Source organism: Phallusia mammillata, chromosome 7 (assembly GCF_965637545.1).
Source record: "Phallusia mammillata chromosome 7, kaPhaMamm4.hap1.1, whole genome shotgun sequence".
Lineage (NCBI taxonomy): Eukaryota > Metazoa > Chordata > Ascidiacea > Phlebobranchia > Ascidiidae > Phallusia > Phallusia mammillata.
Genome location: NC_137258.1, coordinates 14,799,753 through 14,812,334, shown reverse-complemented (window position 1 = coordinate 14,812,334; position 12,582 = coordinate 14,799,753). Strand labels below are relative to the sequence as shown.

Below are 12,582 nucleotides of genomic sequence, written 5' to 3'. Positions count from 1 at the left end.
TTTTAAAGACCCTGGAGTTTCATACTTTGTTAATTGGTGCATTGCAGAGTGTTTTGAGCATGTCATAACTTTTAGTTGGATGCTTTTACGCTGTCCCCCAAATGTTACTTTTAAGGCTGCAGTTTTTTTCCTTCAGGTCACTATACACCTCTTAATTAGCTGAAAAAATTAATTATGGGTCCCCTTCCCTGAAGGGGACACATATTGATTTTACTCAAATTTTTTTTTTTCTTTTTTTTTCTTCTCCCCAAAGTTTGTCCGACTCGTTTTTCCATCAAATGCTAGATGAATTTGGATGAAATTTACACAGATGGTAGATATAGTTATGTAGATGTGCATCCCACTTTGTTTGTCCAAATAACCCTAGTATTTACCCTGCTACCCCCTAAAATGGGTGAGTTTGTAAACAATGTCAGAATTGGCTGAAATTTGGATAGCTTATAGAGTATGCCATTTATAGATGTCGATTGGTGTGTTCAACCCTGTAGCCGCAACATTCACCCCACAAGCCCCCAAAGTGTAAAACGTATTTGTATGTTACTGGACACCACAAACGAAAGATTTCTGTCGCTCAATAGTGTTACAAGGGCAAGCAGTTGTATGTTACTCGTTTGTGACTTTGTGGATTGCTTGGTGAACATTTTTGTGTCATGGCAGTTAGGGGGTTATACCAGCCCTATGATGTCAGAAACATTAACGGTTGTTGCTCAAAACACCTCTAGTGGTCGAAATTTTAAACATTGGCGGATTTGGCTGAAATTTTGCAGTACTATTAATTAAGTCATTGAGGTTTCATATTTTTTTTAGTTTGTGTGTCGGACCCCATTAGTTACCCTACTAGCCCCCTAAAATGAGTCAGTTTTTTTAACAGTGTCGGGGTTGGATAAAATTTGGGTAGTATGTGGACTATGCTATTTGTAGGTTTCAATTGATGTGTTTTGCCTAGTAGCCCCAACATTTACTTAACTAGCCCCTTAAAATAAATGAACTTTTAAAAAACGTCCTAATTATATGAAATTTGCAAAGTTTATTAAACATACTAAGTCCTCAAATGTTATGTTTTGCCCTGTAGCACCACAACTTAACCAACTAATCTCTAAAATGTGTAACCCTTTTCACAATGTTCCAATTGAATGAAAATTGGACAGCTTGTAGAATTTGCTATTCATGTTTTGTTTTACCCCATTATGTCACTACTTACTCCTTCGTTTCTTTGAAAAAGAACGTTAAATAGGACATACTTCAAACAATACCTGGGGTGAATCTAAATTTATATAGTTTGTACTCTACATAGTATTAATATTTAAGCCCAGTGCCGATCACTGCATTTTACCTTACAACACTAAACGTTCACATGGTTATCTCTTGAAATGCATTATCTACAACAGGGGTCACCAAACTTTTTTCACTGCGGGCCGGATGAGTGCTAATAATGATTAAGGCGGGCCGCATAGTTTACATGCCCTAGCGCCGTCTTTCCAAACTTAACCCGCGAGGCGTTTTTAGGTGCGCCAAGATATGGTCTTCCTACAAACCCATTCAAAAAGTAGTCATGCAACTGTTAAACATCTTACGAACAATGCTTGTATAATATGCCACAAGTGACAAAAGAAGGCACTTGTTTGCGCACAATTAACACTTGTAGTCTTGTCTGTGACATAACAAACTGGCTTTGGATCAATCTTGGGCATTATAATCCTATGAAACTCGGTAATATCAATTCTAAATATCCCCACAGAAAAAAATTGTAAGAAGTAGATTAACTTTTAATGTTACAAAGTTATCAATACAATTTGGCAACCTAAAAAATGTGGTCGTGGGCCGGATGAAATGACCTCGCGGGCCGTAGTTTGGTGACCCCTGATCTACAACTTTGCATGTTTGGGGACCCATGAGTTTCTGCTTGCAGAAACAACTAAGGTTATAAAAGACAGTGGATGGTATGGGACCCAAAATAAAATAAGCATAGGAAATATATCAATGTTTTAAAATAGGTTATAGTGTATATGCAAGGGCAATAAGTGCTAAGCCACCCTTCTAGTTTGCCAAGAATTTTATTCGGATTTACTGGTTTTCCAGATTTTCCAAATGCTCTAAAAACATTTAACATGTCAACAGAGTTGCTAATTTACACTTCTTCAGTTCAATTTAGGTTGTTATGAAGCTTGTTTAGTGCAACAGAGATAATTCCTCTTTTTGAAAGTACAAAATAAACAAAATCACAGTTTCATAACTAGCACTTACACCAGAACACAGAACATGACGCCACACCTGCAAATTTTCTTGTAATTCGTGCAATCAGTCACATGAGATGTAGTTCAATATCAGCAACATGCACTCTTGTCCTACATCGCACATGTATTTGCAACATGGATATTGAAGAAATAACAGCCTCTTTTCACATAATCTATCCTTTTTTTTCATCAGTTTTGTTTCAAGACAACGGTTGTTCTTTCATGGTGCATTATTCAGGCCAATTTGTTCAAAGCTCAAATAGTAAATTTGGTGGAGAATAAAGCTTCTTTCGTTTTAGTGTTTTTTTTACTGTTTTTGTTTTGTTCATATTGTATTATTTCTGTCTAATGCTGGTTTGTTTTAGGTGTTCGGTCAACTAAAATGCTTCAAATTCATTTAAATTTGCACAGATCTTAGTTATTGCTCGAAATTTGATCCTCCTGAAGTTTGACCCCGAATGACCCAACGGTTTACCAATAGGCCCCTAAAATGTATTTTTTTCAAACGGCGGTACTGGCTAAAGTACACGAGCTAGAACAGGGGTGTCCAACCTTTTTGGCCAAAGGGCCACATGCGGTTTATGAATGATTGCGCAGGCCACTTGAGTGTTCGCTGCTAATTTGTAATCTCAGAAATGGCTGTCCACATGTCCACTTTTCTTGCAATATTCTTTTAGCGTTACTTGCTTTTCGTTTCTTATTTGGCATAATCTATATAACTGCAGAGTACCGTAGATATTTCACCGCTAAATGCGTTTTGGGTGAGTGTTATAAGATGTACATCAATGAAGCAAGAAATATTATTGACTGACTCTTAAAGCAGGAGTAAGTCTGTGGACGTAACAATATGAAAATTGTGATGCGTAACAATATGCATTGTGATGAAATAAAAGTAACTTGAACAGTTGTGTATTACTCTATTAACAAAAAAAGAAAGCAAACAATAAATGCCAATCATTGGAATGCAAGATCTCCATGAATTGCGCAGGCGTTAAAGTTCATAATTTAAGTCATTTCGAAAAATACTGCGCGGGCACACAGAACCTGTGGCCCGCGGGCCACGGGTTGGACACCCCTGAGCTAGGAGTTTCATGCTTTGTTTAAGGTATTCTAAAGAATTTTGCAAATTTTAATTCAAATCGCCGATTTTTTTCTACCCCTTAAACCCCGAAATCCTTTAGGTCAGAAATACAGGCCCTAATGTGATGAAATTTTAAACAATTGTCTGTAGTAGGTTACTCGTAAGGTATTTAAAGTTTTGGCTCATTTGGCCAAATTGTTATCGTTACAGCCCATAATATGTGTAGCCTACACTGCAAAACCCAAGGGAGTAACTCACTGGTTACGATTAAGGCGATTTAATGCATGGCAGGAGATCGCTTCTTGACGCATGAACGTGCGTTTTACGAGGCAGTCCTTTTAATAATTAGATATCAGCACCATAAACCCTTGGCATTCATATCAAAATAGCTCACGATTTTCAGTTTGAAAAAGTCTGCATCAGGACAAAGGGTAGCATACTCTTTGGTCAAGGCTTGTAAGCTATGTGGCCCTAGGACGTCTTTATTCAAATTATACTAGCCCTCTGTGAAAACAGGAGGGATCCATTCATTTTTTGCTTGCATAACAATCATGTATAAGCTATTGCTGCCAGGCATAGATCAAGTTTAAAGAGCTCTCCTGGCAAATGTACTTTTATTCCGACGTTTCGACGTCCTATACAGGTCGTCTTCATCAGGGTAAATAACACTGAATGCGACTAGTGCAGTGCACGATGAACAACGGAAAAAAGAATGGAACGCAAGCACGTCACAACGCAACGAAAACACCGCGCGATAACAAATGATTGGGCCTCTAATCTTTTAGCAGGTGCCTGTAGCACGCTGGAAGCATCACGTCTGTTTTGATGTTCATTGTGTTGCCCCGTTGGTGAATATTCCATGACTTAAGAAATAGTCTTTTCCTGTAGTCAGGCTCCCGGGCCACAACACACGCCGCATTGAAATCAATACGGTGGCCTTGTGACACCGCGTGATTGGAAAGGGCCAAATTCTTCGCTTCGCTATTGGCAACATCCCGTTGATGTTCTTTTCGGCGGGTGTTGACCTGCAATGGAAAGACAGAAGATGCATAACTGGGTTATGAACTTGTCTGATTACCAACCGACGTTTGATGAAACCAAAGTTTTGCAACTTGGTCTTAATTTTGCCACTGTACAACGGGTTGTACCGAAAGAACAAATTATTGCTGCAGTCGAGAAAGGAATTTGGCAGCAACCCGCACACATTAAAACAATCATTCAAGGCAAACTTGCAAACTGCCTTCGCACACACAGAATGGGTCAAAGCAACCTCAGTAACACTGAGCACCAAGCGATCCGAAGTTTGAGGTCAAATGAAGACATCTCGATCTTACCCGCAGACAAAGGTAACTGTACTGTCATCATCAACTGCCCAGATTACAACAAGAAAATGTCTGACTTATTACTGGATACTTCGACTTACAAGCATTTAAAGCGTGCTCCAACACGTAAGTCGGAACGCGTCCTTAATAAGTTCGTGGGGAAATTGCACACAGAGAGACGATGCATTTCTGAAGCCATATTCCAACTGCATAGCACGGACGGCTCCGCCCACGCATCTACGGCATACCAAAAATCCACAAGGAAGGCATTCCTCTGCGACCAATCGTTTCGTTTGTTGGCACTCCAACCTACAATCTTGCGAAGTACCTAGCAAAAGTTATTTCCAAGATTCTGGCGGCGATATGTTGACGACATTTTTTGTGTCATTGCTAAGAACAAGGTTGAGGCATTTCTACGGCATCTCAACGAGGCGCAACCAGGCTTTCGGTTTACCGTGGAACTCCAATCGGTATACTGTCTTCCATTTTTAGATGTTCAAGTCACAAGAACCGATGACAGTGTCTTGTACTCGAGAGTGTACCACAAGCCAGCGAGTACCGGCAGGTATCTCAATTTTCGATCTCATCACCCCACATCTTAGAAAAGAGGGGTGGTTAGTTCCCTAAAAGATCAGGCACAACGCTTGTGCAGTCATAGCGACGACTGTGAGGCAGAACTGACAAAGGTTCGCAAAGCCTTGAAATATAACGGCTACCCCAACTAGATTCTCCGTGATCGACGGGTAACATGTCCCAAACAGGTGACCCATCCAAAAACAGAGGGTTTTGTGACACTTCCATACATACCAAACTGACGGATATTCTATGGCGTATGTTGCGTGACTTCGGCGTTGTGATTGGCGTTCAACCTGCCAATACTATCCGCAAGCTACTGAGTCACCTGAAAGATCTAATCAGCACCTTTGAACAAAGTGGTGTTGTATATTCTATTCCCTGCGCCGAGTGTCAGTTAATATATATCGGGGAGACTGGAAGGTCACTCAACACTCGCTGAAAAGAACATCAACACGAAGAAGTCGGCCCTTTCCAATCAAGCGGTATCACAAGGCCACCGTATTGATTTCAATGCGGCGTCTGTTGTGGCCCGGGAGCCTGACTACAGGAAAAGACTATTTCTTGAGTCATGGAATATTCACCAACGGGGCAACACAATGAACATCAAAGCGTGATGCTTCCAGCGTGCTACAGGCACCTGCTTAAAGATTAGAGGCCATATCATTTGTTATCGTGCGGTGTTTTTGTTGCATTGTAACATCCTTGCGTTCCATTCTTTTTTCCTTTGTTTATCGGGCACTGTACTAGTCACATTCAGTGTTATTTACCCTGATGAAAACGACCTGTATAGGACATCAAAATGTCGGAATAAAATTTTGCCAGAAAGAGCTCTTTAAACTTGATAACATTCATGTGTGTAGATCAAATGGTGTTAGTAGTAAATCAACAAATAGGGTGCACAAAATATAAAATAGAAATATATAGGAAAGCCACCTTCTAGTTGAATACTTGTTTTGTCCACTATAACTGAACATTACTCCAAACTTTTTCAGTCAGAAGATTTATGGATTAAAATTGCATGTTACACACAATACATGTGAAACTAAATCTCTATCTATTATCTGGAAATTGCCGGTTACATAAAACCTCTAAGTAATCAAAGGTTGTCACAAAGGAGGAATAGCATGTGCTCTTACCATTAAATCACCATAAAAGCTGAAAAAAACTGTTGGTTTAGAAAAGCGGAACCTCTTGAAAAGTTTCTTATTGCTAAACCGGTCAAACAAATTTTACTAATCTTTTAAGTTCCTAGTGTCAATGAGCAAGGTTTCCTCTCATATGTCAAGAAGATCGGTGTCAAGGCTTTAAATGGAGGCCATGACAAAACTGATCATGATTCCAAATTGATTCCAAAACAGTAATGATGATTTAAGGATGGCAGCAATTGATTAAATAAATAGAAAACTTCTTGCTAAACTAAATGGAAAAGTGTTAGAGTAAAAAAGAATGTATTAGGCACATCTTTTTCATGTATCACCTCATCAGACCACCATAAACTTTTTCTGTTGTTCAAATCAATAACATGATAACAAAAAGAATATCCCTGTCAGCAAATGGTGTATAGTTCATACAAATTAGCAACATAAGAGCAAAAAAATGTTTGCTCAGCTAGGATAAACATACATTGATCAGCAAGGATAAACATACATTCATAACTGGAATCAGTCCTAAAGTGTTCATGCAGACCAGCAAAAAAGGCACACAGTTGAAATGTGCAGCATAATGGCAGGGAATGGTGTAATATATACATATATGCTTAGGATAGGCCTTAGTGTATGTGCTATAGCAATATGTGCTAAGTCACCCTTCTAGTTATATACAAGTGTGCTGTTATGGCTGGTCTACGTGAACATTTCAGGGCTGGTCCCACTTATGAGTGTATGTTCGTCTCAGTTGATAGTCATCTTGACTATAATTGATTTAAATGTCTCCAAAAAAACGCTTTTGCTTTGTACTGATGTAGTTATTGCTGCAAACAATTTACTGTGGAATACTTCTGGAATGTTTCGACCTTTTGTTGAAGTCAACGTAGCTGGACCTGGTTTGGCTGAGCGGCGTCGAAAATATTCAACAAAAAGTAAAAACAACATGTGGTCACCAAAGTTCAATGAGACCTTTCAATTGTAAGTAACATTGATAACAAACAAACACTTTACCAGAAAAAATTACAAACATGCAACAAAAATGCTTGAAATAATCATGATAGGATTAATGTGCTTTTTTTATGTGGAGTTTGTAAGGAATTTGGTTGGATCACCCTGGGATAATTAGGCGCAACAGATATAAAATATCACTGTATAACTTAAACAAGTGGTTGGCAAATTTTAAGTTTGCACACACAAAATTGATAGCTAAAGAAAGTTTTATCTCAAAAAGGGCTTAGTGTAGTTATTGACCAATTTTCAATCCCAAATATTCATTTTCGATAAGTCAGAATAACAACCCCAAACTTGCTGAAATTCTCCCACAGGCCCCCAAAGCGTAAAAAAATGAAAACAGCTGTACTGACTAATGTACATCATCTAGGAGGTATAGCTTTGTCTAATGTGCTGAAATTTTAAACATTTTTTTGCAGTAGGTTACTCGTTTAGTACTTTAGATTTTTCCTTAATCAGCCAAATAATATCCTTTGCAGCTGATAATATATGTACACTGTCAGGCAGACAGAAATCCCAAGTGAGTAATTCACTGGTTTGCAATTACGGCGTTTTAGTGCAGAGCGGAAGAGCTAAGCTTGACGTCGGACAGACATTTTACAAGACAGTCGTTTCGGTGATTGGAAATCAGCTGCATTTGCACAGCAATGGCATGTTGTTTTATTAAGTCATCATGTGCATTTTAAATTTTGGCAAAGGTTTCACACCTAAGATCTAATTTAAGCTCGATAAACTTACTTTGGTTTCGTTGATCAACATAAGATGAAAAAACAAACTTAACTTTTTCGAAAGGAAAATGGTCTTTAATTCCCGTTGTCAGCTTGGCTGCGGCATGACGATGGGTCACTAAAAGTTAACTTATGGGTATTACAAACACAGTTAAGAACAATTTTTCATCATAATAGCTTTTTTTGATTTTGACAAATCAATTCAAGAATCAATACTTGGAACACTAAGGACTGCGTGTTATTGAAAACGGTGTCAAAAGATCATTAAGCAGTCTGTTGGCGTCTGCACTGTGAGAGGTTACTAAAGGTCAATGGTACTCGTTTTGCGAAATAAAGTGAAAAACAATTTGTTATGTATACCTTTGTAGCAAATTGCTTTTTAAATTATAGTGTCTGTGACTATAATACAACTGTTAGGACTTGGAAAATTTATGTTTTAAAACTGACCTTGGACGACAATATCTAGGTCAAAGCAAGTTTCGTTCTTTTTTGCTGTTTTTGTAATTATATGAAAATAATGATGTAAAAAGAATATGGACATAACTTTTTTAAAGTTGGATAATGCTTTCTAATAATTTGCCTCAAGAATTTTAAAATAACTGCAACATTTGTTTACCGTAAATCCACACAAACATGCCTGTGGGGACCCATTCGTTTTTGTTACTATCGGATGTGAAGATCAAATGACATGTATAGTAAATTGGTAAATAGGATATAGAATATATAAAATTGAAGTATATTAGAAAGCCATCCTTCTAGTAGTTGGTTATCCAAATTGATATTCCCAAATTTTAAACCCTTGAGTTCACCCACAGGCCTCTAAACTTTGAAATTTTTAAAACAGCTATACTAACTAACGTATATGATTTAGGAGTTTCATACTTTGTTGGTTGGTGCAAGTAGTATTTTAAATGATTTTGTAACTTTTAGTTGGATTGACCAATTTTTCACCCCCTAATTCTGAAATAAGCTTTTTCGGCTATACTTGTTAAAGTACTTCATTAAGGAGGTATATGCATTGTTGTTAGGTGCAATATAAGGTATTTCAAAGAATTTTGTACCTTGAAAAAAGATTGACCCATTTTTACCCCTTAAACCCCAAAATATTCGTTTCTGTCTAATGCTGGTTTGTTAAATGCGTTTGGTCAAGAAAGAGTGCTTTAAATTTATTCAAATTTGCACAGATGTTAGTTGTTGTTCCGAATTTGATCCTCCTGAAGTTTGACCCCAAACGACCCAGTGGTTCACCCACAGGCCCCCAATACAAAAAAATTAAAAACGGCTGTACTGACCCAAGTACATAATCTGAGGGTTTCATGCTTTGTTGGTTGGTGCAATGTAAGCTATTCTAAAGAATTTTGTAACTTTTTATTGGATTCACCCATTTTTACCCCTCAAACCCCAAAATAATAAGTTTTAGGCCAGAAATACAAGCCCTAATGTGCTGAAATGTTAAACAATTGTTTGCAGTAGGTTATTCGTTTAGTATTTAAAAATTTGCCTTAATCGGCCGAATAGTTACTTTTACAGCCCACAATATGTGTACACTGTCAGTCAGATAGAAGTCTCAACTCTCAAGGTAGTAATTCACTTGTTTACGGTAGCGTGTGAATGCAGCGGGAGTGCTCAGCTTGACGTCCGGACGGACGTTTTACGAGACAGTCGTGTTGGTGATTAGAAATCAGCTGTTTTTGCGCAGCTATGCTATGTCGTTTTATTAAGTTATCAAGTACATTTTCAGTTTGGGAAAATTGTGTTTAAAAACTGACCTTGAACGACAATATCAAGGTCAAAGCATGAGATTAAATTGAAAGTATTTTTCCTGTTCTTATTTACTGTTTTTTGTAATTATATGACAATAATGATGCAAAAAGAATACAGACAAAACTTTTAAAGTTGGTTTAAGGCTAAAGTTGGTTAAGTTTTTCCTTAAGAATCTAAAAATAACCAGGATGTTTGTTTACCATAAATCCGCACAAACGCGTGTGTGGAGACCCATTCGTTTTTGCTTGCAAAAACAATCATATGTGTAGATCAAATGATGTGTATAGTAAATTGGTAAATATCTAACAAAGATTGTGCCCTATTATTACTGTTACCAAATCGCATATACATATGTGTGGGGACCCATTAGATTATGCTTGCAGAAACAATTATGTTATAAAGTGCCAGGAAAAAGATAGGGACCCAATGAAACGTAGGTGCCAAATACATATCCATTATAAATATAGTAAATGGTATATGTGATACATCGTTAAATATGATGTAGTATATATAAACTGGCAATATATAGGAAAACCACTATTCTAGTTTAAACAAAAACATTCTGTGATATTTACCAGTATGTCTTTCTCAATCTACAACTGATTCGTCCATATTAATATGAACACCAATTCACATATGCATGTAGGTGGGGGTCCCATTGGTTTTTCCGAATAGATGTAAAATTAGTGGCTTTACAATTCTTGCATTACAGTTGTTACTTTTCACTTTACAATTTTAGCCACCTTGGAAATGAGGAGCGGATCTCAGCTTTTGAAATAAATTTTTGTGTCAAAGATTATTGTTTTGCTCGAGAGGACCATGTTATTGGAATCGCAGTGATGCAATTGAAAGATATTGTGCACCAGGTATGTTTAACATCCAACATATTTTTGGTTAAAAGTATGCTTGGTATGTTGTTTGAATTTTTTGCTTTTAACCAGTTTATTTTTTGTTGACTGGCAGTTTGTGGGCGTAGTTTAGCAGATTTTTGTTATATTAGCGTAGTCTTATATAAACACGCGATAGAAACGCACATAGCGTTTTGAATGTTTAATTTTCTTGTCATAATTCATCGTTCCACTAACTGCTCACAAACATGTAAAATTTGGTCTATCGCAAGGGCGGATCTAGAAATTCTGTCTACGGGAGCGGTTTTGACTAAAAAACGAGATTTTTGACGATTTTATGTCGCATTCGACTTTCGTTTGTTGCAAATCAACAAACAACTTTAATGACCGAAAAAGCTATGATGAAACGAAATGCGTAAAAACGTAGCCTGTAGTTACACTACGAAATCAATTTTTTTGATTTATTGAATTCTCCAAAGCGCGCTCGGATGTAGCTCACCAAGGCCCTTTTCCGGCCCTCGAGCTCTTTAATTCTATGCATCAAATCTAAAACCAGTTTGTCGAAACGAGTAAATGCTTTGAATATGACCTGTGACAAATTTTCATTTCTGAACAATGTTATTTTTGAAGTCTTCAAATTGAAGACCGCGATAAATCTTCAAAATTGTGTGAAGGTATATGGTGTAAAAAAGGTTGCCGATCGTAGGTGTAATGAATAAGTATTTGCGTAATTCCGCCCATTTCACGTTTTATTGCCGGTAAGGTGCTTCAAGTAAAATATGTTTCAAGTATGTTTAGAAGATAAAATGTTAGAAATGCTACATTCAAAATAGCAACATGATAAAAGCCACCCATTTTATTTTTCAGGGTTCTTGTGCTTGTTGGTATTCTATGCGTAAAAAAAACATTGTTAGCCAAACGGGGTGGACAATATTGCGAATTCTTTCGCAACGAATGGGAGATGATGTTGCAAAGGAGTTTGTCACGCTGAAATCTCGAACTCGCTCCCTGGAAGAAGGTGTTACAACGTAGTCCTGTACATGCCAATTCTGTTTTGTTGTTCAGTATTGCAATAAAAATCTTCGCTGTTTGTTGCCCATCCCAGTTAGAGGGGTTTTAACAGCATTATTTTTTTTCACGGGGTTCGAACCCAGGGCACTCCCGGGGACTCCCGAGGACGAATCCCGATCAAACCGTTAACGAATGTTGCTAATAACACCTCTAGTGGTCAGAATTTTAAACATTGTCCGATTTGGAATTTTTTTACATGACTGTTGATTGGGTCATTGTGGTTGTTGTATTTTATACTTTTGGATGTTGAACCCCATCATTAACCCCACTAACTCCCTAAAATGGGTGAGTTTTTTAAACGATGTCGGAATAAATGAAATTCGAAAAGCTTGTAGAATTTGTTATTATGTTTTTATGGGTCACATATATTGTTTTTGTTTATATTTTTTTTCTTTCTAACGCGGATTTGTTCCCATGTTTTGGTCAAGAAAGAATGGTTCAAACTTTTTCAAATTTGCACACATTAAAGATATTGGTCTAAAGATGGTCCATGTGAATTTTGACCCCGTTTAATCCCTCGGTTCACCCACAGCCCCCAAAAACGTGAAAATTTTAAAACAAGTGTACTCACTAAAGTACTTAATGTAGAAGTTTCATGCTTTGTTGTTTGGTGCAATGTAAGGTATTTCAAAGCATTTTGTACCTTAAAAAATGATATAGGAAAGCGGGGTATAATGGGACACTTAAGCGGAAACCGTCGTAGCTTCGTTAACACTGGTAATATTGAACCCAAACTTACATGACAGGTAGTTTAATCTATCTCCTACAGAAACCAACCCCAATAGCCAAGCTTTACTTTACA

At 37.4% G+C, this 12,582-nt stretch overlaps 1 protein-coding gene across 3 annotated transcripts in view; it reads left to right on the top strand.

Moving 5' to 3' along the window:
* Positions 1-12,110, top strand: part of LOC145238610 (protein unc-13 homolog B-like) — a 90,721-nt gene extending 78,611 nt beyond the window's left edge. Inside the window, exons 37-39 of one of the 3 annotated variants that reach the window (XM_080101831.1) lie at positions 7,177-7,336; positions 10,601-10,727; positions 11,577-12,110. In XM_080101831.1, coding sequence (XP_079957957.1) covers positions 7,177-7,336; positions 10,601-10,727; positions 11,577-11,741 — 452 coding nt within the window. In that variant the 3' untranslated portion in view covers positions 11,742-12,110. Of the gene's footprint in view, positions 1-4,475; positions 5,100-7,176; positions 7,337-10,600; positions 10,728-11,576 lie in introns of those variants that run through there. The other 2 variants (XM_080101832.1, XM_080101830.1) reach the window with 2 other exon arrangements.
* Positions 12,111-12,582: the final 472 nt, after the last annotated feature.